This window comes from Colletotrichum lupini, chromosome 1, assembly GCF_023278565.1.
Source record: "Colletotrichum lupini chromosome 1, complete sequence".
Lineage (NCBI taxonomy): Eukaryota > Fungi > Ascomycota > Sordariomycetes > Glomerellales > Glomerellaceae > Colletotrichum > Colletotrichum lupini.
In genome coordinates, this window is record NC_064672.1 from 3,065,562 (window position 1) to 3,089,991 (window position 24,430).

A 24,430-nucleotide genomic window follows, 5' to 3' on the forward strand; every position below is an offset into this window, starting at 1 on the left:
TGAAAGTTCAAAACTTTTGAAAAAGATTACTTATTGGAATAAAAGAGTGTATGCTGTGTCTTCCTTGAATGAGTGATGGAAGAACTACGGCCTGTTGAATTACACACAAAGATCGCAGCGTGAGGTCAAGGAGAGACTGAAGTGAGATTCACGGTGGTCACATTATGCAAGAAAACTGTGTCTAGCTACCTGAGTGGACTTATACTCTTCGCGGACTTACACTCTTGCGTGACGGAGTTGAGGCTGTTCCATCCACGCATCAGTCAGTTTCCTGTAAGCCGTCCGGAGTCTCCGCAACAGAACACTGGCACTACCTCAGTAGAGTTTAATTACAGGTTCTGGCCCTGAATCAGTTGAAAGAGCACAATATGGATCAAGATGGTCTGTTCGTGAGGCTCTCAGAGCAACTTACCATCCGTGCTGAACCTACTAGCTAAGTTGGACAACGTGAGAGAAAAGTCGCCGAAGTACTGCGTAGAAAGAGCAGAAAAGATCTGCAACCGTAGAGACGGGAACGTGGGAAGTCTTAGGGAAACAGGGAGATGGTTAATATGTGAAGGTTTATAAGGCCGCCCTTTCGAGTCAGGTAACTTAATTGCTAAGATTAACTCCCCATTAATTATGGCAAGTCTCCTTTAGGATTATAGTGGCTTAAGCCTCATCTTATTTCGAAGCGTGATGCATTAAGAGGACGAGCATTTCAGCAGCGGTAAAAGTTGCCATGAAAGAGTACGGGTATCCCTGAAACCCCTGGAAACTACCCTCGTGGCGAAGCTTGTTCTCTGAAGACTGTAGTTGGCCTTTGCACGCGCCACAATTTTCTACTTCGGGTTCGCTCTACTAGAGGATGGTAACTCGTAAGATCGTGTGGGGGCGTTGCGAACCTAGAGATTGCTTTCAAAGACTTACGAACAGGTCATTGGTATAAGACAAACCCCTTGGCGCCTCTGTGGTATACTTATCGTGCATCCCATGATTTCGTCTTCAATCTTTGCCATCGAGTCGTGTCATGCGCACGAGAGCCAAGGCTCAAGACGCGCGTTGTCTTAATCAAGACGCCAGGGCTGGGCAGAATATCGACCACCAATTTCCCGGCGCAAGTCAAACTAACCTTACCTTGGTTGTGAAAAACCTACTTGCCGATGCGACTCCCAAATTCGACTTCATGAAGTATTATTACCCAGGAGGAGGAGGAGGCGCAGGCGTATGATCATTGGCTCTGATCTCACCCTAAACGTAATCGGGGTTGACTGAGTTCTTTATACAGACACTTTCGACCTTCGACTTTTCAAACCTTCAACGGGTCTAGCCCGTGATATGTCTTGATGAGAAATGAGAAAAGACTTATCTCACTTGATTACTGATGTTTCCGACAGAGTACTGATAGCGGCCTGAGCTGCGTTCTTCACACGCGCATCCTCTTCGTGAGTGCCAACTACCTTCCGTAGCTATGCCTGAAGTTAGTTTTTCACCACTGTCTCGAGTGCTCTTGAACTTAAGCGGTGATACGGTTTTCTGTCGTTCATCTCATTTACGTAAAGTTTCAAGGCCTTCTAAATGTATCCCTCAGCAGCTATTGTAAAGTGGTCTTGGAAGCGCCACCTGCATGCCTGCTATACGGGTCTGACTTGTGGCAGGTTCCACCAGGTAGGCTGTTTAATTTTCTCTCGGAAAGAGAGTTCCGGTCCAGCCTCCATGGGCCCCAACCGATCAAAGCCTAAAGTGAGAGCTCATCACATTGTCTTTTGAAACGTTGAGAAGCGCGCGTCAAGTAAGCTGGCTATACTCTACGTAGCGGGCCGCCACCGCCCTCGCAGGGGCCTTTTGGCTTGTCACACCGCCGGAATCATGATTCACTCCTTCAGTCCGTACGGAGTACACTCGACCAGAATAATAGCCTTGTTATCCAGGTAAGAGCTTTGTTGCAAGGAAGCCTTTTACGTTGGCGATTACTAAAGCAAGGCCTTGCATCTTCCTCTCGGCCCATTCAAGACGCTGATTGGCCCAAGGCCCCGGAGGTGCCAAGATGCCGTCTACGTGGGCTCACGCCGAAGGGACTCTGGGAGACTCGGAAAGAGCGATAGATAGTAGTCTCCTTTCTGAGATTTTCTCTCATGATCCAATTCCGGTTGGCGAGGTCTCCTGCTCACTACCAGCACGCATATATCACAGCATCACTAGAGAAACGGAGAAGCAGCGGTGCTGCCAGGCTATTTATTAATCTAGGATTGCCTACCTTACCATGTGTTCGTAATCTCAAAAGCCGCTTGCGGAACTGCTCTGGAAAACTCTGACTTGTAGCAGTGCTATGTAGTCGAAAGCTGAGGCTTCATCTTTAACGAAGGACATGAGGCAGGGCTTTTGATACAAATGACCATTAGACGTCACTGAATCAAAACCCGTTACACATGAAGATAGGAAGAAAAAAAAAGAGTTCACCCCCCCGGTGCTGAATTGGGAGTTACATCTCTTGGTGTTCATGCTGGAAATCGAACTCGGAGCCTGTCGTCGAGTAGGCATGTATTGGGGCGAATTAATTGTTGACCTTGATACCACTCCACCACCCAGCCAGTTTGACCTGACCCGTCGACCTAGACGGGCGCCGTCTGGCTGGTGGCGGGAATGGCGTTGAGGGGGTATATATGGGCTCCTTCCCATGTGTATTCAGTAGATGGGATGAATACGCATTTGTACACGGGATCATTGTCCCTCGCCCATCTCGGCTGGAACACAGAAAGTGGTCAGCCAGTTGACTTCAAGAACGTAAGGGAACCAGCCTCTCCTTTTTCGTGCTTTCATAGTCATGGGATAGTTTTGCTACTTCTCATGCTCCAACCAGATACGACGATGCTCTATGATGATCAAGACCAGCTGATTAAAGAGTCAATATTTGCTTCTTACGCAACGAGGCTCCTCTCAATGCTTTTTCCAAGTCATTGGGAAGTCGAGTTCGGTTTATTCATTGCCTATGCAAAGTAGGAAGGGATGACTTGAATTTGTCTTCATCAATAAACATGGCGTCTCCCTTTACACCTATGACTGACCCGACTCCCATGGAATCACTTTCGTCTTTTATGCCGACGTCAGCAAGGAGCACTCTAGACTACACGCCGCGGATAGTGATCCTGTCACTTATACATCAAATCAACATAACAGTCATGTTGGCAGAAAACGCTCGAATGTTTCAATTTGTGGGCATTGACGTGACTGCCCCTTTTTGTCTATTCGCACCATGCAATCTAGGTATATCCTCCTCAAGTCGTAACCAACAACTATACAACAACGAATCCAACAAGGCGCCATCGATGAAGTAACCCGTGCCCGTCTAATGCGTTATGAACCCCTAATCGCAAGCATGTAAATCGTTCATGAGCAAAGGAGAAAAGAAAAGCCGCATTCCTGCACATGTCCCTTATCCGTGGATGCGCCTTTCCAGAAAGAAACCCGCTTAGCTTCGTGTGGCCTGTTTCAAACCACCGTGTGGCGCCTTCGTCATGTCGTTCAGTAAACACTGCCCAAGATACTCCTGTCCCGCTTCTCCGCGGCGTCAATGTCATCCTCGTCTGCCTCAGAGCCTCGATGGCTGCTATTGGTATCGCCAAGGCGGTTGGCGCGGCGCCGCCGGCTCTTCTCGTCTGATTGCTCATCTTCGGTGTTTGGTGTCATGTTTCCTTTGGTTTGACCACCGACGATGCTGTTGATACTGCCGTTGGCGCCGTTGGCGTCTCCATTAGACACAATGCCAACCTTGATCTTGGTCACGGCTGTGACCTCCGGTCTGTGGCCATCCTCCTCGGAAGAGTCTGTGTCACTGCCGGCAATCGAGGTCTGTCCGGAGAAAGTTCCGCCAAAATCACGGCCAACATTCAGGTGCGGCGAGATCATGCTCCGTAGACGATCTTCGGCAGAGATAAAGGATGGGGTTCCATCGGGAGATGAAACAACTTCATGGCGAGCTCGGGTGACGTCGATCTGCGGTGGCCGGCCATCGCTGTCGGTGCCCTCGTCAGATGTGTATCCCTGCTCGCATCGCTTAATGGGTCGCCGTCCTGGTGCAGGGGACTGCCGACGGGATACAACAGACCCATTAGAGGTGACTTCGTCCGTTCGGCGAAGGGCTTCCAGGTCGTCTCGCCTCTGGTAGTGGCTCTTGTGATTACACCCGTTAGGACAGCCACCCCAGCGCCGCGTGACGATGAAGGTCTTACTGCGTTCGAGAAGAGTACCGTTCTTGGCATCCTTGGTGGACCTTTCCTGGTTTCCCTCGACCTCGCTACGTTCCTTCTCCTCCTTCTCCTTTAACTCGGCCCGCTCCTTGCGTAGCTCTGACCATGTCCGGAGTTTATTCTCGAGGATGTACTTGCCGCTCTCTTCTTGCTTGCGCATGATGAGAAACTCGCAGTGGTTGACGTTCCGCAGGTCCTCAAAGTACTCGACAGTGAAGTGATACCACTTCATCAAGAACACCCGGGACATGAGGCCGTGGGTGACTAAAGGAGTTAGCAACACAAGGCAAAACGGCTCGGAGGTGTCCGGCATACCTAATACACAAACGCTGGCAAAATCGTTCTCGCCAAACTGACGCCACAGACTCTCATTGAAGCCACTAACTCTGTCGTAGGCGTCTGCGGCGCTCTCGCCATTGGGGATGCGGTAGAAGAAATGGCCGTAATCGGCACGCTCTTGCCACATGCGTTCCATTTCGGCGGAGCACGGCTGGAAGTTACCAAAGTCCTGCTCACGCAAGCGAGGTTCCTCGTAGACCTTGATGTTGGAGCGCTTGAACGGAGAAGGATCCTCCTCGTCGGATGTCAGAGTCGAGAGAATGCCCTCGGTTGTCTCGCGAGTCCGGCGGTAGGGGGAAGTAAAGAAGTGCAGTGTGTCATCGGCACGCAGTAACTTGCGCAGATTGCGGCCAGCTTCGTAGGCTTGTTGCCAGCCATCTTGTGTCAACTTTACTCGGTGGTCGGGTATCGTTTGGTGAATATCGCGGTTCTCTGCGTTTTGAAAAACAGTTAGCAATCCGGTCGAACGGAGATATCTCGGACCAAGGGAAACAGAGAAAGAAAAAGAGAGTCGCACTGTTGCCCTCTGACTGAGCGTGCCGAATGAGGATGATGAGCCTCGGTTTGACCATGATGTCGGGTTGTGGCGGGTGTGTTTTCCGGTTTGTAATCGGGATCAGGCGCCTAGAAGTTGTTTGGAGCGGTCGACAATGTGGTTGTCGGCGGTGTAGTGAGAGAGGTGGTTGTGGTTATTGTAAGAAGCAAGAAGTTCTTTATTGCCCGAAGAATACCATTCAGAGAAGAGAACAAAGCTCTGTGCAAACAAAATGGACGCGAGCCTCTTGTCGCAAAAAGTCGTAGCGTTGGGAACCTTGTTGACCGGGAAGGATGTGGAAGTGTAGGGGAAAGAATGAGGCGTGGCGGGGCAAAGGCAGGAGAGTGATAGACGGGGGGCGGATGCTAGTCGCAGAGGCAAACCTTGGGATGGGGCTGCCGTTGTACGTGTATCGCTTTATGCCAACCTTAACCTTAGGAACGGACGGGGAGAGGGATGGAGCCTGCTTTAGTAGTGTGTAGACGTTTCCGACCAACAGGTTGAAGAGGTTGAGATGGGTTGAGTTTGGGTTGAAGGTGCAAGGAACGTAAGGCGTAGCAAGGAGTGGTTTAAGTGGGATGGAATGGACATGTCTGTCATTGCAAGAGAGAAGTCTCAGGGGTGTTTTTTTGGAGGGGAAGTGTGACTCTCAGGGACTCTCTTGGTTGTCTGATGCATCCACCATCACTGACTGCATGCATGCGATACGTATCTTGCCCATGCCACTGCCGCCATGAGTGACAATGATCAACTCCCGCATAGGGGCATGAGGACTGTACATCAATCGACGGCGTGTTGCCCCTTGTGTGCCAGGTATTTTTGGGTATTGCCATGGCAAGCCGCAAGCCGCAAGCCAGCCGCAAAAGCGCAAATCTCCTGTAGGAGGTATACTAGAGAAAAGGACCCCTCGTCCCACCCAAATGAATGACAGTCAAACAGACCCATCCACACTCTGCCCTGTACCTTTACCAGAGACAACCGAATCGACTTGGGCTGGCTCTTTAGGTATTCCGCGGGGGGTTAAAGACAGGCAGGGCCGTCCCCCCTCCAAGTTGTTCCAACAGGCCACGGCCCCTGGCCATCTCTTGCTCTACAGCGGGGTACATCGGAAGATCTCAACGCCCTGTCAGCCAACCAGACGTCAAAGGCAGGGCTCGGGCTGGCACCTTGAGACAGGGAATGTGCAGCCCCTGATTGGCGCACCTACCTACCCTCCGACAAGCGGCGAGGCTGTATGCCCCACCTTGGGGCGGCACGGCGGCACTTGCAATTTTTTAATCCTTCCTTTCTCTTTCACTTTTTATGAATACCTTTGCCTAAGGTAAGGTAGGTAGGTTCTCTCTGAATGGGTCTGCGAATACGGACATCCATTCACGGATTGTATTTTGTGAAAAAGAAAAAAAAAGATGGAGGGGAAACGGGGTCTGCCGGCACTACTTACTTTTGTCTTACCTGCAGAACCAAAGTGCCCGCATTCCAGGTGAAGCCATACTACAACCCCAAAATGCATCTTCATCCAACGGACGAAGAGCAAACCGCATACATTCTGTTGGACGTTGTGGTGCAACTCCTCTTTCTGCAGTCTTCCCAACCGATATTCCCTTCCTGTGATTGTGATTCACTCATCACGTCCATCTTGACGCCTGACAACCAACATCACTGCAACCCCATACATACATAGTAAGGTAAACTCAAAAAAGTATGTGTATCCGTACCGAGTGTTTGTGTCACTCAAATTCCGCACCTCGTCTGGCTCAAGCGTGGTTCATCTGCATGCTCCGATTAGGCGCGTTGGCCAGAACCGCCCATTCCCAGCACTGTCATTCGATATTCAATCTTTGTTCCCCACCTCATCCACACAACCTTGCCCACACCTTGCAACTCCCGTCGCCCCCAATCACCTTGCTTCATTTCCTCAGCCTTTCCAAATGGCAAACAGGCAATCGCACACCTCGCCGCAAACGTGCTTGACTCTTACCGGTTCTTACCAACAGGCAGGTCAGAAACAGCAGACAGCCGCCGCCACCCCGGCCCATCTCCTAGCCGCCCACAACCGACCGACCTCTCAGGCTCTCACCACACCACCGCGCGCCAATCTTTTCCCGCTTAGATTACCTTACCTTACGCCGCGCGCGCGCGCCTCCATCTCGCGATCTCTTGTGGTAGCTCACAATCAAACATCAAGTCACCAACATTCAATCACCCACTTCACCCACTCCAACAGTCTCAGTCACACTCTGCCTAGACCGGGGAAGACTGCAACGCAAACCACCCAGCTACGTACGCAGACGGCTACCATCACATGCACCTTCTTCCCGCCCGCCCGTTTTGCATAGCCCATCGTATAGCTGCTAGCAAAGCGCAATCACCGTAGCCGGGCCTACCAACGTTCCTCCCCCCCAGATCAGCCCATTCCACATCCAGCCTCATCCCACAATCATACGACTCTCCCCCGCCAATCTCAAAAGCTGCTCAACGCAACCGCCCACCGCCGAACCCGCAGGATCCGGTCCTCAACCGACGGACCGACCTCCCTTCCACACCCCGAACACCACCGGCCGCAACAGCAGCAGCAAAAATGTCCGGCGAAGGCCCCGAATCAATCCCCACCTCAGCGGACCCCCGCTCCCGCCGCCCAACAAAGAAACGCGCCCTCACCCCCGTCTCCGAACACGCAAAACACCTCGAGACCCTCTTCTCCAAACCAGACCAAGAGATCCGTCTCCCTTCCGGTCCCGGCGCCGTCGCCAAACGCGCCGTCGCCGCCCCGCCCGAGATCGTCACAAACGTGCAAGGTTCCTCCGCCGGCGCCGGCTCCGGCGAGTTCCACGTCTACAAGGCCAGCCGGCGCCGCGAGTACGACCGCCTGCGCGCCATGGACGACGAGGTCAGACAGGAGAAGGAAAACGACGAGTTTGAGCGGCAAAAGGCCGAGCGGGCTGCCAAGGACGAGGAGCGCACGAGGAAGAATCGGGAAAAGAGGGATAAGAAGAAGCAAAAGGGTAAAAAGGGACCCGGTGGTGGTGGTGCTGCTGCTGGCGTGGCAAAGGGAGGAGCTGCAGCCGCTTCTTCGTCAAGTGGTGGTGTCGCCGCAAGGGCTGCGGCGGAAACATCTACAAACAAGGAGGATGAAGATGCCAAGGATGATAAGGACGGCAAGAGCAAGGGCTCAGAGACGGCAACGACCTCGTCAGGAGCTGCTCAGCCCCCGGGTATCGTGATCCACGACGAGGACTGATTCATCGTCCCGTGGTTTTGGAGGGCCCCTTGGACCTGAGCCTGGGTCTTGGGGTTCGGTTGCTGTCGAGCTTTGAGCTCTTTTTTTCAAGCTTGAACATAAGCTTGGCGTGACCAAAAATAACTTCAGACCAAACACCAAATGTTCGGTGGGTCCCGCGCCCAACTTAAACATTGATTTGACAAGACAGGAGACACAAGGCAGGGGGGCATTTTCAGAAAAGCATGAGCATCAAAGCTTTTTTTGTTCTTTGGAGATGTCCCGAGAACTTCAGTCGTCTAGGTAATTTCTAATCCCATATCTATGCATCCATACAGGGGTATGACCTTTTTTTTTCATCTTCATCACTGCTCATTGCAACCGCTCTCCCGTCTTCGTCATGAAAAATACCGGATCCGACTAACGTCAACAGGCATCTTATTCGTCGCCACCTCCGTGCAGGCCGTTGCCCATTTGCGCTGCCTTTCTTGCGCTGCAAATGTCGTCTACTCTGAGGAGCAAGCAAGCGGACTGTGAGCCATGTATTAGTATTATTGAAAAATGTGTAAAAGATAAAGAGAAAAGAGGGGCAAAAATCGTAAACCAATGTGTCTGACATACCTCAATCGCCGTCTTGATGCTCTGCAACTTGATAGCCTCCGGCTCCCACACACCGTACTCCTTCATGTCGGCGACAACGCCAGAGTCACCGTTGATACCCCACGAGTGCTTGCCCTCTGCGTGCTTGGCGCGCAGGTCAGTCAGTACTCTGACGGGGCTGGCACCGGCGTTCTGGACCAAGGTACGGGGGATAACCTCAAGGGCGTCAGCGACGGCCTTGTACGGCCATTGCTGGACACCCTCGACGCCCTTTGCGAGCTGGCTCAACCGCACCGAGACGGCCATCTCAGTAGCACCGCCACCGGGGGAGAGTCTGGGGTTGAACATGACGTTGCGAGCAACACCCATGGCATCCTGCAGGTTACGCTCAATCTCGTTGAGCACATCCTTCGACGGGCCGCGGAGGAGCACTGTGCAGGCCTTGGGGTTCTTGCATCCGGTGAGGAAGGTGAAGTACTCGTCGCCAATCTTCTCAATCTCAAACAGGCCGCAGAGCGTGCCGACATCGGAGTCCTGGATGTCATCGACGCGGTTGACAATGGTGGCGCCCGTCGCTCTTGCTATTCTGTTGTTGTCCGTCTTGCGAACGCGGCGGAGGGCGGTGATGTTAGCCTTCATGAAGTAGTGCTGAGCGAGATCTGCAGGATGTTAGCCCTCATTCCCCAATACCTAGCCGACAATAAGACGCACCTGAGACACCCTTCTCGGTAATGACCAGATCGGGCTTAAGAGCAATAATACCCTCGCACATAGCCTTAACCTGCTCCTCCTCAATCTGCAGGATACGGTTCCAGTCCTCCTCCTTGGAAATCTCGATATTGGTCTGCGACTCGCCCTTCTTGTACTCCAAGGGGCAGTCGAGGAGGACGATTCTGGGATTCTCTATTCTCCGGCGCATCTTGGGGTGGGTGATGTCCTTGTTGAGCATGACTCCGTCTAGCACTCTGCTGTCCTCGATCTCACCGCCCGGCACCTTCTCCACACGTGCGTATCTCTTGATGTCGACCTCGGTTTTTCCGTTGCCGGCCTCCCAGGTGACGGTGCGGACGGCGCGGAGAGCCAGGTCGCACATCAGGTCGGACCATCTCGAGACGAACTTGGTGCCGATAGAAGAGGAAATGAGGCCGCGCATGGCCTTGTCGTCGTTGACATCGATGGGGAGGGAAATATCGTCGACGATCTCGAGGGCGTCCTTCAGCGCGCGGCGGAAGGCGGCGATGATCTGGACGGGGTGAATGTTACGCTCGAGCTGGGGGAGGGACTGCGCAAGCATCTCGCCAGCTGGGCCAGGTCAGTCTCTGGCTTTATAAGCAGGATAGCTTTCAGGGGCTTACCCAGAATAATGACCGTTGTTGTACCATCGCCAACCTCTTCGTCTTGTGTCCGGCTGAGCTCGATCATGCTCTTTGCTGCAGGGTGAGAGACCTCAATCTCTCTGAGGATGGCATGGCCATCGTTGGTAAGGACGATACCGCCCATGGGGTCGAGGAGCATCTTCAACATAGCCTTGGGACCCAAGCATGATCGAATAATGTCGGCGACGCTGATGGTGGGGTTAGCGAGTGTCTATGGAGTTTTCGAAAGAACATCGTACGTCTTGGCAGCCGCGATGTTGGACATCTGGGCCTTGCGACCCGTCTGCCGTTCACCGGCACCGGTGTCTGTAGAGTACGCAGTTAGTACCTGATCCTGATATTTGGGGGGGTAGCTAGTCAAAGCTCTGGGGAAGGAGGGGCTGCCATACTCATTACCACTACTGGAGCCTGCATGGTTGTGCGACAACGATTTTAAGAACCTCAATAAAAAATTGGTGTCGTCGAGAGGATGTGTGTTTGGCGAAGAGCTTCACCGTTGCAGAGGAAACCGTGGAGATGGCGGGGGTGGTGCTGCTGCTGCTCAAGGCACCGGGCTTCTAAAAAGTTCGCTGGGCGGGTTTGTTTTTTGGCGGGATGAAGCTGGAGCTCGGCGGAACCTTTTCCCCGGCTTCACCGAGCTTCACCTGGCTTCTGGCTTGGCACACCGATGGACCCACCTTTGACAACGTCCCATACTCTACCCAGGAGTAATTCCAGCAGAAGTTTGGGGCCAGGGGATTTAGCAAATTCTCAGGAGGAACGAAGAGGAAAAGTACCATAGGGTCTTTTTACATACTCAGGGCCCGCTCGCAAGACAGAGGGTTACTCAGCCAGCAGACTTGCCCCTTAGTGACAAAACCCCCTATGGAACAGTAAAAAGGACTTCTGTCGAGAGCATCCCCCCTCCCGAGCGGGTATTCCTCTTCCAGCCGGAGTTCTAGGACTTGAATACTTCCCGGAAATCAGGTATGCAGTACTAAGACTTGAATTGTTTTCCATCTCGTCATAAAAGATCGAGGGAACGTGGCCGGGGGATATGATGGGGGGGGGGGTCTTTGTATTAACTTGAAAGTCCTCGAGCCTCACTCAACCTTACCTTTTGTTCGATTCCCAGTGAAGTCATTCTTTTCGGTCTCTTCTCTCTCCTGCATAGCCATGAATCACTCAGATGGCACACTAGAACGATGAATTGGTAAGCACCAATCAACCAAATTCAGCTACGGAATACTCGCTCTCACTGCCCCTCAGAGCCCTTCTGAGCCTCTGCCAGTCCGCTATGCCATGTCCTAGACGTCCATGCCCTAAACCATTGAATTCCTCATTATTTGACGCAACTTCTATCTCTTGCGCATTCTCTGCTTGCAATTCGGCCATTTTCCACTCGACCCCCAACTGCTATCTAGCATGTTGGTCCTACCAATGGACTTCGTTGCGAAGCCCAGAACTTTTAGAAGGAGCCGTGTTGCCTTGATGTCTGTTATTTTGCCCTCTAATCAGACCTTGCGGCCTGATATTATGTTGAGATTGCGACGACTCATGCTGCACAGGCGTCCACCTTGACTGAGACGCCCGAGCAACCGGGGCAAATTCTTGCCAATCACCCTCAAAGGTAATGTCTACGATGCACTCATCGCTCGCCATGGCGTCCTGGAGTGATTCCCACCGCACTTTGTCGGCGTCTGCCGCCAAATTGAAGCGGTCCCAGAACTCGGCCTTTCTCAGCAACAACGTACTCTTGCTGACACGTCTGTCTGTTTCTTTCCAGGGAAGACCAGTCACATCCGATGCGCAGAGAAAGTCGTCAAGTGTGCTGTCATCCGGCATATGACCCTTTTTGGACCCGGTCACGAAGATTGGCACGCCGTCTCCGGAAATCTTTAGCCTCATCTTCACATCCTCTAAGCCTGAATCGACCCTCCCAATGGTAAGCTTGTCAAAATCACCAAGCTGTGGAGGTTCCATCTTGTCCAGTTGCTCTTCCATGATGGGCAGTGGCTTTCTGGTGTTTACCACTACTAGGATGCTGTCACAAGGTATAGCAATCTTGATGAAAGATTGTGGCATTGGTGTCAGTTCGATCGGAGCTGGGCCATTGACTTGGGCCAGAGGCTTGGTTATCTCGATGCATACCCATCTGCGTTTCACTCCGTTGATATCGGTGCTTGGATAAAGTTTTAGCTAGGCCATGTGTCGAATAAGGACGAAATACTTACATATCCAAGTCTATCAATGATAGTTTGTGTTTCCGATCACGTTCAAAGAACCTCTCTGTGGTGAAACTCGAGTCATCGTCGTCGTCTCCTGCATTAGTACCCAGGGCTCCCCCCGGAAACGACTTTTGCCCGTTGTTCTCCCTTTGGAAGTGTACGTACTGTATCGAACGCCTCCGATACCCGTTCAATTCCATAGACCTGGCTTGATAGGCGCTGAAGCTCTTGTTCATTGACATGCCGTGGTAGCTGGGTTGCCACTCGATATTCATGATCTGATCGGCCCGCCGCCGAGCAATTACTCCGGGAATGCTGTGGACGGTCTTGTTGTATGGACGTGATACTGCCGTAAGCCTGAGAGAGGCCCCTTTGCTGTTTACTGATGAGCGAAATATTCTCTATCGACAAGAAGATAGCTTACACAAACATCGATCTGGCTCTGATGTAAGCGTTATACATGTCCCACCACTCGTTGGCATAAGCCGGGCTTCTGTCTGGTAGAGTAACTTCCGTGGATGGAAACCCCAAACGCCGTTTCTCATCTTCAGCAGCGTTGATAACTTCCTTCTGTCTTAATGACTTCGGCAAGGCGAGGGCAAGGTCGGTCATATCGATGCCACCAAAAGCCATGATATCGTTTCGAGATTCATGTCGTAAACGGGCTGGGTCTTGTTCAACCTTGGCTCGGTACTCGTCCCTGCGTTGTAGCCCAGTTCGGAGTCCTAACATTAGCTTCTCCTGAACGCTCATGTCAGGCTTGAGGTCGGACATCTTGGCGAGGTTGTAGCCGGCATCGGTTTCGACTTGGACATTTGCTAGGTTTCGGCAAAGCGACGCCACGCCTAACACTTCTGTTAAGCAAGGAAACCAAAATATTTTGCATATTCTTCTTACTGTGACGGGAGACTTCGGGGAAGCAGCCGAGACGAGTTGGCCCCGGTGGGCGAAATTCTGGGATTTGGGCTGCGATTTATCAGCGATGAAGTTTCTCTTTCGGAAACAAATTTTTGTAGCTATAGACCAGCCACAACCCTTTAAGCCATTACCTGAACTTCCAACCGCCATGGTTCTTCTGTGTCTTCGCATATATTGATGTTGTCGCTGTTCTGGCCTTGTTCCCATCATTACCCGCGGTGCTGCACTGGGCACGACCACGCTCGAACGGTTTCGTTGTTCGACTCGCTTTCTTTTAGGCGCGTTGTGCTCAGCTTCGCTCGCACGCCTTTTTCCACGCTGAATCCAGGGCAAAGTCATGTTGTTGACTGCTTTACTCGTGGCCGGTTGAGGAGTATGCCGTGGTTTTGTACTTGGTGAGACTTGTGTGATGCCTCGAGATGAATGGCGACTAGACCCTACGCGTAAACTAGCAACGGAAGGAGCTACCTTTCAATTGAGCTCCGGTGACTGTTTCAGAATTGCGTATATCAGTTGATTTCGCCTGGAGGCTCGAAAGGATCGGGGAAGGCCGGTATCAGAGATGTAAGCTACCTAGCGCCGAGTGATCCGGTCGGGAGGTTGTTTGCAAATAGTGTGTGGTATAAATGACTGAAATTTGAAGAGGAAGGAAGGTCTTGCGCTCCATAAAAGTACTAAAAGACAAGATCAGGATTAACGAATGAAGAAAGGAAAGGAAGCTATTCGCGGTCACTTTGAAGCGAGTGTTGGGATGGACAGTCCAAAAGTAGCAGATGCAGCGAGGAAGTGCGAGACAAATGAATGTACAGCCGTCATCGAAAGAGGAAAGAAGAAGAGAGAATAGATAGGCCTCTCGCGTTCCAGTCCTCGAGGCAAAGAAAGTAAAAGGTTGTGGGTTGAGAGTAGCGAAAGAACTTTGACGGTGGGGGTGGTAAGGCTGAATCTTCAACCATCACCCTCCTGGCTGGCGTCGCTCTCGAGTGGAAAGTGGCCTCCAGCTTCAGCCTGGATCCGGAAATCAGCGAAATAGATCACTTTGAAATGGGTTCAATTGGCAGAGTCGGACTAGGCAAGAGTAAGGCCGGATCACCTAGACCTTCTGTCTCCAGTGTCTGGGACACTGCCTCGTCCGAATGGTAGAGTGGGTAGGACCTGTAGAATGCTATATATTAAGAAAGAGAGGAAAATAGTGGAGGAAGGTTGCTTGGATGTGCTCTACAAAGCAGGAACAAAGCGGTCCCAACCTGAGGTTGAGTCAATAAGCCAGCTTCGACGACACGACGAATTTGCCTGTCTGACTTGAGCCTCACTCAGCGCTTTGAAATTCGACAGCCACATAATTACCTCACATACACGTAAGCTGAAGTAGCTATGTAATTTTTAGCGTCATTGAATGTATTGAGATATCGTCTTTCAATCACAATTACCGCCATCTCTGCCCACAAACCCTACCAAGCACACAGCGAAAGTATCCATCTCCTCTCCCAAACGCAGGCCACTCATCGAGCTGCGTCCTTACGTATTGGCTGACCTCCGTGCCTGGCCTGACCCATCCTATGCCCAACATGTAGGCACCTGATCAGAACGATTTCCGTCCATGCCTCTACTGCAAGTCCGGTGTTGGCCCACACTTTGGACGCCATGCACATACATCGCCAAAGCTACGACGACATGTGTCATCCCTGTCGTGAGTCCGTAAGAAGAATATAAGCTAATGTATAATCCTGAAGTAACTCCCTTTTGCAATAGACCCTCCTCTAGAGGTACGTCTCTATGATGGTATCCGCCTCGAAGCAGTTGTACACAATGAGCAGAAAGGACCATATTAATCATGATGAACCTGAATCTTTCGTGAATCCCCGAAACTCCTGTTTTCCCAAATGCCATGCCTTGCTAGTATGAACCCCATTTTTGTGTGTTTGAATGTAACCGTGTAGTGCGGGCGCCTATGCTATTGCAGCAGGCAGAAGTGTATGAGGGACGAGACTTGGTAGTCCCGCCTCTTATTGTTGTTTATCCTGGTTTTGCGTCTTTCTCTAGGCTTCAGAAGAACCTGGACATGGCTCTGCTGAGATCAATGAAGTCGACGGGCTTGGTGACGTAGTCGCTGAACCCGGCCGCAACGCATTTGTCCTGAACATCGGACATGACATTGGCCGAAAGCGCAATGATGGGAAGCTTCTTGAACCCTTGCTCTTTCTCCCATTGTCGAATTTCTCGGCAGGCCTGGTAGCCATCTTTGCGTGGCATATGCAAGTCGCACTAGGGAGTTTGTCAGCAGAGCGACACGTCTTGCGAGATGATGAGCACTTACGAGTATCAAGGAGTAGTAGTTGTGGGCGTGACCAAACACCATTTCGGTGCACTCGGCACCATCGGCGGCCACTTCAACCTCCACGCCAACCTTCTTCAAGTACTTCTGTAGAACCTTCTGGTTCACAGGGTTGTCTTCAACCAGTAGCACCTTATACCCTTTGTTGCCCATACGTTTTCCAATCTCCTGGTAACTCGCCTTCTGAGTTTCAACCATACGTTGCGCAGTTGAGCGGTTCCGATCAACGCTCAGATCGCGGACCTTGTCAGGATCAAAGATGACGGCAAACCTCGATGGCTTGACAGGTTTGTAGATGAAAGTGACAATGTTTTCTGACACAAGTTTCTCATACTTCGTATCTGTCGCAAGTCTCATTACGGCTTGCCGTTGAACTGAGTCTGATAGAATGAGGATTGTCGTATTGTTGATGGTAGTCGACTTTGTAATCTGCTCCATGAGGCCGATAATCTCCTCTGGAGACGGCAAGTTGAGGACGATGTGAGTGAAATTGACAGACTCCTCTCCCCCAAGCAACTTCTGCGCCTTTTCGGTAGAGTCTAGTGCTGTGATTTGATGAGGCACATCCTTGGGCAGAGTCATCTCGATGTGTTGTGCCGTGGCTTCACGACTATGAGTCTGAGGGCAGATGATGAGGATGGAGTACATTGGAGGCTTCAAGTCTTCAGGCTTTGTCGGTTTGGAGGTCTCGGGTGTAGGCGTTTTGCCTGGTGAAGACTCGCTGGAAGGTAGCTCGAGCTTCATCTGCGACAGATCTTGGCCACTTGCTCTTGCTGCTTCGCTGAAGTGAACCAGTCCAACGTTGATCGAGGACACGGACGTAACGGACGTACGCTCCGTAGCCCGAGAGACGCCAGACTGGACCGATGGAGCTGAACTTCCGCTAGAAGCAACAGCAGGCGACGTGAACTCAGTGTCAGTCTTGGGGCTGTCTGTTGATGCGGGCGTAGGTGAGGGCAAGTTCTTTGAAGGGCGGATAATAGCCACATCTTGAGTCACATTGGAAGTGGGTTGCAAGCTCTCAGGACTCAAGGGTGCATCAGGATGATCCTCCTTTGTCGGCAAAGCAAACTTGGCAGTGAAGGTGAACGTTGACCCTTTTCCAGGGACAGCGCTACCTTCCATCTTACCTCCGTGCAGTTCCACCAACTGTCTCGAAATGACTAGTCCAAGACCACTTCCGCCATGCTGTCGGGTGCTGCTTCCATCAATTTGACTGAATGGCTTGAAGATGAGATCTGCCTCCTCCTTAGAGAAACCGCGGCCTGTGTCAATGATGGCGAACTCGAGCATGATCTCGTGCTGGTCCTGGGTCGAATCTTTGTTGGTATGGACCCTGCATCGACTGAAGACCTCTCCCTCGGCAGTGAACTTGATGGCATTGCCAATGACGTTAAGGAGCACTTGGCGAATCCGAACCTTATCGCCCTTGACCCAAGCCGGAACATCCTCCTCCACGATGTAATTCAGCTCTAGCCTTTTAGCAATAGCCATGGTGGAGACCAACTCATTGACATCCTCAATGAGAGAGCGGGTATGAAACCATTCGTATTTGAGCTTCATCATTCCGGCATCGACCTTCGACAAATCCAGAATGTCATTGATGATCATCAACAGACTGTTAGCACTCGTCTGAATGGTGTTGGTGTAGTCTCGCTGCTCTTCGTTGAGAATGGTGTCTTGCAGGAAGCTGACCATTCCTGAAATCCCAATGAGTGGCGTCCGGATCTCGTGCGACATGTTGCTCAGGAATCTACTCTTAGACTCCATAGCCTCCTTGAGTTTGGCTTCAAGTAGTTTGTGGTCGTTGATGTCCGTAGCTGAGCCAAAGTAGGAGCTGGCTCCATTTCCAAAGTCAATGTTGTCGATCTCGACGCACCGGATTAGGTGCCATCTGTACTCTCCATTCTTGGATCGTAACCGCACCTCGGTCGTGTATGATAGTCTGCCGTTGCTGTCGGTTGTCACTTTGATAATACCCTGCCTGGCCAAAGCCGTCAAATCGGCGGTGGGCATCTCGTAGACCGAGCTACTGCTCGAGCTGTTATTCCGTGACAAGGCTTGGTGGATGCCTCGAAGGTTGGTTTCCATCTGGCTTTGCGTTTTGCCCGATACAAGGCTGGCCAACGTCGCCTCAGATGACGCCGGGTCTTGGTGCCCTGTACGATCGAACTTGAAGGGCATCGGCGTTGGTGGTCTGTCTGTGGGTATGTGGCATTTGGCCAGGTCATCAGGATGCACAAAGTCCATGAAACCCAGGCCGAGGCAGTCTTCGAAACTCTGCCCCGTGTACGACAGCCATTGCTCGTTGGCAAAAGTAATACCTTCGTCCTCAGTTGCAGTGAATATGATTTGAGGGATGAGATTGGCCAGAAGTCTGTGCTTTGCTTCTGAGGCCTCAATCTCCTCTTGCCGTGCAGCCTTAAGTTCCGCAATATGTTGGTCATGGATATCCATGTAGGAGCCGAGGAATTGCATCATGACTCCACGTTTATCGCGGGACGCAACAGCACGAGCATAGAACCATCGGTAGGCCCCATCAAAGCGTTTGATGCGAACAGTCCTCGAGAACTGTTCACCAGTGCGTAAGGAATGGCTCCATGCCTTCAGATATTCATCTCTGTCGTCTGGGTGAATGCTGCCCCAAGGATCGGCAGCCAGATCAGAGACTGTCTGACCGCGGTAGGTAAGGTAGCGACTATTGACCCAGACGATTTCGCCTGACTGCGGCAGCGAGACAAAGACGTGAGCAGGCAAAGAGTCTAGTATGAGACCCTTGAGACGATCTGATGGCGGTGGCATGTCTACTGGGCCAACATTTATGGAGCCTGTTCGAGTCGGAGCAGTGTGGGGTACCGGTCTACTGACCACACTTGAGCTAGGTGGTAGCGATTGGAAGCTCGTCGCAAAGTCGGCACCGTAGGAATGCAAGAGAGTGTGATGACTGCCGTCGGAACTTCTCTGGTCAGCTGACTTGAGTCGAGGTTCGAGCACAGCGATTTCGTCGAGATAATTCTTGAGTTCGTGGGAGAGCACTCTCTTGGAACCTCCCGGCGTCGATACTCGGCTTTCGACGTTGAGCTCGACCAGGTCTTCACTCTCCCCAGGCGTCTGAGCAGGCTCCGTGTTAAGAGGCTTGTATGAAGCGGAGAGACGAGCTTGGCGCTTGTCCAGTGGCGAATCTTCCTTTGAACTTCTTCTTGTCCTCTGAGAAGTCGCAGAAGCCATCTCAGCCCTCGAATTGCCCGGCTTCAGCTTGGTGCCAAAGTAGCTGTCTCCCCCAACTTGCGCAGGACTGGTCGCAAATCCAGACTTGTCAATGGCATGATGCATGGAACCAGGCGTGCCAAGTGGGGAGCCAGCAGCACTCTTGGAGACACCTGAGTAATCGCTGGGACTGGTAATGCTGCCCGCGAGCGAACGTTGGGCCACCATGTCATCAGAGGCCATAAAGCTTAGATTGCCGATGCTGGCAGGGTCTGCTAGGGGACGCCCGTCGGCAGCAAGCGCGCCGAACCCGGCAGTGTGAGGCCTGCGCCGGTTGAGACCAGCAAGCTCTGTCTCCAAATTCGTATAATGACGACATAGAGAAAAGGAGGTTGCTAGGTGCGGGGCAAGATACTCTAGTGAATGGCGAAGGTTTGATGGATATGGGATGACGGGACTGAGAATCGACAGAATAGCAATAGGCGCGGGCTTATCTTTGCGCTGCCATGGGGATGAGGCAGCATCGTCATCATCATCGCCGCCAGTAGCGTCCTGGGCTTCACTGCGGCTGCGAGAGTGAGATTTTTGCTCCAGGATGGTTGTGTCAAGCTTGAAGGGATGGACAGGCTTTGAAAGCAGTAGATGCGTCAACGGAATGTGAAGGACTGTCCATGCGTTATCCACGCCAATAGCTTCAGGAGGTCGCATTCCTGCGTAGTCTGCAGGTGCAGACTCGGGGTTGAAAGAGTCCTCATCGACCATGGCATCAGTGAAGAAGGGGTTCTCGTTCGGATCTGCCCGCACGGCTGGAGACGGCGCCGGGGATTGGGACCAAGGCGATGGCGGTGCCTGTTCAAACTCCTCGTATTTGGGGGTGAGTGGGCGTGGCTCGTCCTCGGAAAGTCGCGAAATTATGCTAGATGGCTTGTCACCGCTGTGACTACGGCTAGAGCTCCAGGAGGAACTTGAACCACTCAAAATCGTCGAAAGCTTTTGTGTAGACTCGATTCGGCCCCTCTTCAGCTTTTTCCTTGCTGCCTCAGCCGAGGTCGTGTTGGCTGTCACTCTTGACTTGGCTGGCGTCTCCTCTGGCAAGTTCTGAAGATAGGGGTAACTTCTTGTCAGTGCGATGACCTTGCCTCGTTCAAGAACACGCATGACACCGCCGTGGTCGATGAGAGGATCAGCCTCGTAATCCAGAGCTTGAAGCACAGGAAGCACTCTACCCTCTGTGTCGGATTGAGCGCCAGTTGGAGCCTCCCAGCTCGGTACGTTCTGCTCTTCAGCGTCATGCTCAGCGAGTGCAGATTGGTTCAAAGCTGGCCCGAGTGGCTCTTGGGCCATGTCCTCGGTCGCCTGGCCAGGCGGGAAGTAGCTTTTGCTTCTGCCCAGTTGCGCAGGTCGGCGTGAGGGCAAGAGCCTCTCATTGCTGTTTCCTTTTCGTTCCCTATTCTCCTCATATGTCGTGAATGAGTGCCGAGTTTGGAGACTGGGTCGAGACAACATCCTGGGTCGTGCCGCATCTTCGGGTAAAGGAGGCTCTTCCGAGCCAATGTCGCCGGCGCTACTGGGTATCAAACTGCTTCCCCTTGCCATGTATCCGAGGCTGAGGTCGTCCTCCTGGTGCTCGTTGTACGTTGCCTTCTGACCCCAGGGCACGTTCTCGATATCGGTGGTGTCAGCCGGCACAGCAAGTGTCACTCTCTCGGCTTTGTAGACGTCTCTCATGATTTGAACGACGGTGTTCCACCACGCATCCATTCCCGGCTCGGCATTGAGCATCAGCGACAGATCATAGAGGTTTGGGCTTGGGAAATCGCCCTCCAGTTGGCCAGTGGCTCCGGCGGGGAGAAAGGTAAGGGCCGATGCTGGTGTTGATGAGCCGGACATGACCCTATCTTGAGCGGCGCCGAAACCCTCGAACGACATACCCTGCGCCATGAAAGCGGCCGCAGTAGGGGACATGTTCCCGAATGGTCGATTCATCGCGCCCGGGCCGTACCCCGGCGTATACATGCGCGGGAAGGGGTAAGAAGGAGTTCCCGCGATATGACCGGGCGTCATGCCGCCACGTATGGTGTTGCCGGACTCCGTTGACGTTGTGGTTAGATTGGACGATGTCGTTGCCAAGCCCGCGATTCCAGCCTGTGTGCGCGGCGAGTTGCCACTTTCCTCCTGGATTGGTGAGACGCGCACCTTGTCGGGGGTTGTCGCCATTAAGCCTCTCGTCGCCATCTCGCGCTTCTCCAAGTCTCGTGCCAATCGCTCTCGGTATCGATTTAGTTGTATCTGGGATTCAGAAAGGGCCGGTGGCGTCTCGTCGTCGGTCCCTGCAGCATACTCAGTTTTACTTTTTGGTTCCTTGCCGCCCATGCCACCAGCAACGTCATCACTGGCCCTGGACACACCCGCGCTGCGCTTCAGGTTAGTATCCGGACCAGCACCGCCAGGACTCGTAGCCTTGGTGACGAAGGGTTCGGTTTGCGCCCTGGAGCGGTCGCTGGGCGACTTTGAAGACTGCTCCTTGGACACATCCGCCATTGCGGCTCGCGCATGTCTACCAGTCTTTAAAGAATCGAGTGTCAGTCCATGGCGGGGGCTCGGAAGGTTGACGGGCGATTCTTTGGCAGGCGACTTTTTCGAATCGGGCGTCGTTCGTCTTGGAAGGCTAAGCCGACGCGCAGAGGACGAGTCTTTCTTGTCTACTGGAAGGCTCGTGCTTGGCATTCCTCATAGAATAGAGCGCCCCATACACAGAGATGGTGAAGTGTTGGTCGGGATTGGTGATGTCGCTTCGAGAAGGTGTCCGGCCGGGTCGTGACGAACAGTGACGGCGAATAAACGTGTCGTGGCAAAGTCGAAAGAGGAGGTGGACGGCGAGGGGTTCGGTCGCGGTATTTTGGAGTGGGAGAGGGGAAAAGTCACGGTTGGAAAAATTCGAGCGACGGGATGCGGTGAGGCGAACGAAGGTGACGATCTGGAAGTCGAAGGAAAATGCCGTAAGTAAGAGCGCGTGGTGCAGTGGTGGAGGAAAGATTGCAACGGTCTGGTTTGTATTGGTAACTCGTGGTGAAGGGTGAGGCAAGGTTAGGTAGGTTGGTGTGGGATGGTACGGATGGGATGTGCGTTTGGACTGAACTGAAAGAGGCATGGGCTGGAAGAGAACGGGACTGGGACCAGGCCTACCTAGCAGGTCTTTTAGGACTGGGAATGGGGACAGGAGCAAGTATGCGTGTCCGTAACGCCTATCGTGGTGTGTTGAGGGGCGTGTGCAATATTCCCGGCGCTGATTCTCTTTCTCTTTCAGTTTCTGTCGGAATGGGTCTCCTCAGTCTCTCCTCTCTCTCTATCTTTCTCTTTCTCAAAAGTCTGCGTTGACGGCGGGCCTGACGGGAACGGTGACGGTGACGGTGACGGATGACGGATGACGGAGAACAGGGGGGGCGGGGAGCGGGCAGAAGACTGGAGGAAGCGAAGCGAAGCGAGAAACGCAGCAAGAGGGCGTGGGAATTTGGGAAGGAGAGGCACAATGGACGAAAAGATCAAGAAAGGAAAGGGTGGACGGTCCACCGGGGGCCTATGACGTAGCCCCGGGCCCAGCTGAGAAATAAGGTACCTGACGGGATGGGCCACCTCTGATTCCAACCGCACGGCATGCGAAAGGCGGCGGCGGCGGCGGCGGCAACAAATCACAGTCAGCTTCAGCTGTCCAGTCGCGGAGGGGGAACCAACCAGTCAGTAAACCCTCAGTCGCCAGCGTCGTCAATGTCTCGGTCAACACTGTAGGTAAGCTAGCTGGCTACCCTATTGGAACTGGAATCACCAGCCATTGCCTCCTATCCCGTTCATCAAATCAAGCTCTTTCCCAAGGTTCTTGGGCAGAAAATAGCTAATTACGGGCAGCCACCAAACCAGAGGGAAAGAACCCAAGAAGAAAACACACAGGTCTGCCAACGGGTGCTTCCTTGGAAGATAACTGGTCTAGTGGGTCCGTCATCCCTGCACCATTGAAGTATCGATACTCGGCTTACTCACTCTTTTCGACGTACCGATCATTCATCTGTCCTACCTTACCTTAGTATTCAATAAGGCACTCATGACAGATGGACCGACAGGACAGTCCTGAATCCACTACAGTTTCGAGCAAAACAACACCACCTCACTCATCAACACATTGCAATCTCCAGCTAAACTACAATTCACACTTCTCGGGCTTCTGTATATAGAGATGTTCTTTGATATACCTCCATACATTTAGCAGTAGCAGCTGGCTATCTACCTTGGTGCACCCGGCCACAGCCAGTGGCCCAACCAGTGCGGTCCGGATAGTCGCATCGTCAACATCCACGATAAAGTCGCGCGGATGTACAACAGTAAAGGTACAGGTACATGAAAATGTACGTGCCCTGGCAAGATGTGGGGAGTCCTGCACCGATACGTGCCCCATTACATCACACGGCGTGGCTGCCGCTGGCCCCCAAGCTCCACACTCGCGGCATCCACTCAAATCTGCCTCTCCGTCTTCGTTAAACCCGTCTATCCTCGATTAATTGCTTCTGGAATCCCCTCCGTCTCGAACTCGTCCGTTTCTGCAAAGGTTGCTGGCCCTGGTCCGCCGCACAGGCAGACGGACATTCACTCATCGCATCTCAATTGTTGGTGCGAATCTGCATCTGAGCACGCAACCAATTCTCTTCCCAGCCTCTATATTCTATCCCGGGATCCACCCCCAGACAACGCCGCAGTCCGCACCGCATCGCATAGTGCCCCTGGTAAAGACGCGGCGGCTCACGGTTCGCGGACCTGGGAATCTCGGAGCCAGAAAGGCTGTGAGGCTCCGTCGGATACTGTCCGCCGTTTCAATGGCAACTCCACGTCTCCCGTAACGGAACCCACCCGGCCGCTCACAAGGCCGGGTTTCCCATCCCTGAACAGGTCCTTTTCCTTCGCCTCGCACACATGAGCCGCTACAGGACAACCACTAGTCGGCCTTGTTTTGACATATCGAACGCTCCCCGGACCATGGTGCCTCCGTTCAACCTCCAAGGCAGCGGCAAGCTCATGACTCTCTGCGCTCTCTAACCACCACCACAAACACCACCATCGTATGCGTACCCAAGTTGTAACGCGTTGGAGGTTGGCGGGACGTCCTAAACACGACACGGGACACGGATTCCCGCACCTCGACCCAGTATCTAGACGGAACTACCCAGGCAATCCGGCCCGATTTTAGATACCACGCGGCCATCAAAAACTTCAGACTCGTGGTACACAACGTTTAGATCGACCATCGTGCTCATGGCAAAACCCCCTGCCCTCCCCCGAACTCCGGAACAGGCCGCAAACAAACCAACAAAGGCAGCCAGGGCAGATCCCAATGCGCCGCGCTGCCGTCAACTCTAACCTGGTTTGCCCACAAAAAATTCAAAACGGCACGATGCAAGGTCGCACACAAATACAACGTCGTTGCAGC

The 24,430-nt window shown here is 52.8% G+C and overlaps 7 protein-coding genes across 7 annotated transcripts; 3 read left to right on the forward strand and 4 right to left on the reverse strand.

The window, feature by feature from the left end:
- Nucleotides 1–75: 75 nt before the first annotated feature.
- On the forward strand, nucleotides 76–2,979 carry CLUP02_00880 (uncharacterized protein; the record flags this gene model as incomplete). The annotated part of the gene is made up of 13 exons (XM_049279926.1): nucleotides 76–119; nucleotides 186–273; nucleotides 336–389; nucleotides 796–857; nucleotides 1,003–1,204; nucleotides 1,268–1,303; nucleotides 1,388–1,424; nucleotides 1,571–1,722; nucleotides 1,818–1,875; nucleotides 2,010–2,199; nucleotides 2,419–2,539; nucleotides 2,596–2,740; nucleotides 2,840–2,979. 13 exons carry the CDS (start codon nucleotides 76–78, stop codon nucleotides 2,977–2,979), a joined length of 1,329 nt encoding a protein of 442 aa, XP_049135883.1.
- Nucleotides 2,980–3,501: 522 nt separating this feature from the next.
- On the reverse strand, nucleotides 3,502–5,137 carry CLUP02_00881 (phosphoglycerate mutase; the record flags this gene model as incomplete). Its single annotated transcript, XM_049279927.1, has 2 exons — nucleotides 3,502–4,997; nucleotides 5,083–5,137. The coding sequence occupies 2 exons, from the start codon at nucleotides 5,135–5,137 to the stop codon at nucleotides 3,502–3,504; spliced, it is 1,551 nt and encodes a 516-aa protein (XP_049135884.1).
- Nucleotides 5,138–5,931: 794 nt separating this feature from the next.
- CLUP02_00882 (uncharacterized protein) lies at nucleotides 5,932–8,338 on the forward strand (the record flags this gene model as incomplete). The annotated part of the gene is made up of 8 exons (XM_049279928.1): nucleotides 5,932–5,978; nucleotides 6,040–6,105; nucleotides 6,165–6,225; nucleotides 6,288–6,332; nucleotides 6,581–6,780; nucleotides 6,860–7,262; nucleotides 7,346–7,470; nucleotides 7,525–8,338. The coding sequence occupies 8 exons, from the start codon at nucleotides 5,932–5,934 to the stop codon at nucleotides 8,336–8,338; spliced, it is 1,761 nt and encodes a 586-aa protein (XP_049135885.1).
- Nucleotides 8,339–8,755: 417 nt separating this feature from the next.
- On the reverse strand, nucleotides 8,756–10,707 carry CLUP02_00883 (T-complex protein 1; the record flags this gene model as incomplete). Its single annotated transcript, XM_049279929.1, has 6 exons — nucleotides 8,756–8,848; nucleotides 8,939–9,576; nucleotides 9,629–10,219; nucleotides 10,273–10,481; nucleotides 10,533–10,599; nucleotides 10,683–10,707. The coding sequence occupies 6 exons, from the start codon at nucleotides 10,705–10,707 to the stop codon at nucleotides 8,756–8,758; spliced, it is 1,623 nt and encodes a 540-aa protein (XP_049135886.1).
- Nucleotides 10,708–11,706: 999 nt separating this feature from the next.
- Nucleotides 11,707–13,757, reverse strand: CLUP02_00884 (uncharacterized protein; the record flags this gene model as incomplete). The annotated part of the gene is made up of 5 exons (XM_049279930.1): nucleotides 11,707–12,427; nucleotides 12,507–12,875; nucleotides 12,925–13,345; nucleotides 13,398–13,466; nucleotides 13,550–13,757. The coding sequence occupies 5 exons, from the start codon at nucleotides 13,755–13,757 to the stop codon at nucleotides 11,707–11,709; spliced, it is 1,788 nt and encodes a 595-aa protein (XP_049135887.1).
- A 1,704-nt stretch (nucleotides 13,758–15,461) lies between these two features.
- On the reverse strand, nucleotides 15,462–21,684 carry CLUP02_00885 (hsp90-like protein; the record flags this gene model as incomplete). Its single annotated transcript, XM_049279931.1, has 2 exons — nucleotides 15,462–15,680; nucleotides 15,733–21,684. 2 exons carry the CDS (start codon nucleotides 21,682–21,684, stop codon nucleotides 15,462–15,464), a joined length of 6,171 nt encoding a protein of 2,056 aa, XP_049135888.1.
- Nucleotides 21,685–22,077: 393 nt separating this feature from the next.
- On the forward strand, nucleotides 22,078–22,335 carry CLUP02_00886 (uncharacterized protein; the record flags this gene model as incomplete). The annotated part of the gene is made up of 1 exon (XM_049279932.1): nucleotides 22,078–22,335. One exon carries the CDS (start codon nucleotides 22,078–22,080, stop codon nucleotides 22,333–22,335), a length of 258 nt encoding a protein of 85 aa, XP_049135889.1.
- Between the last annotated feature and the right edge of the window lie 2,095 nt (nucleotides 22,336–24,430).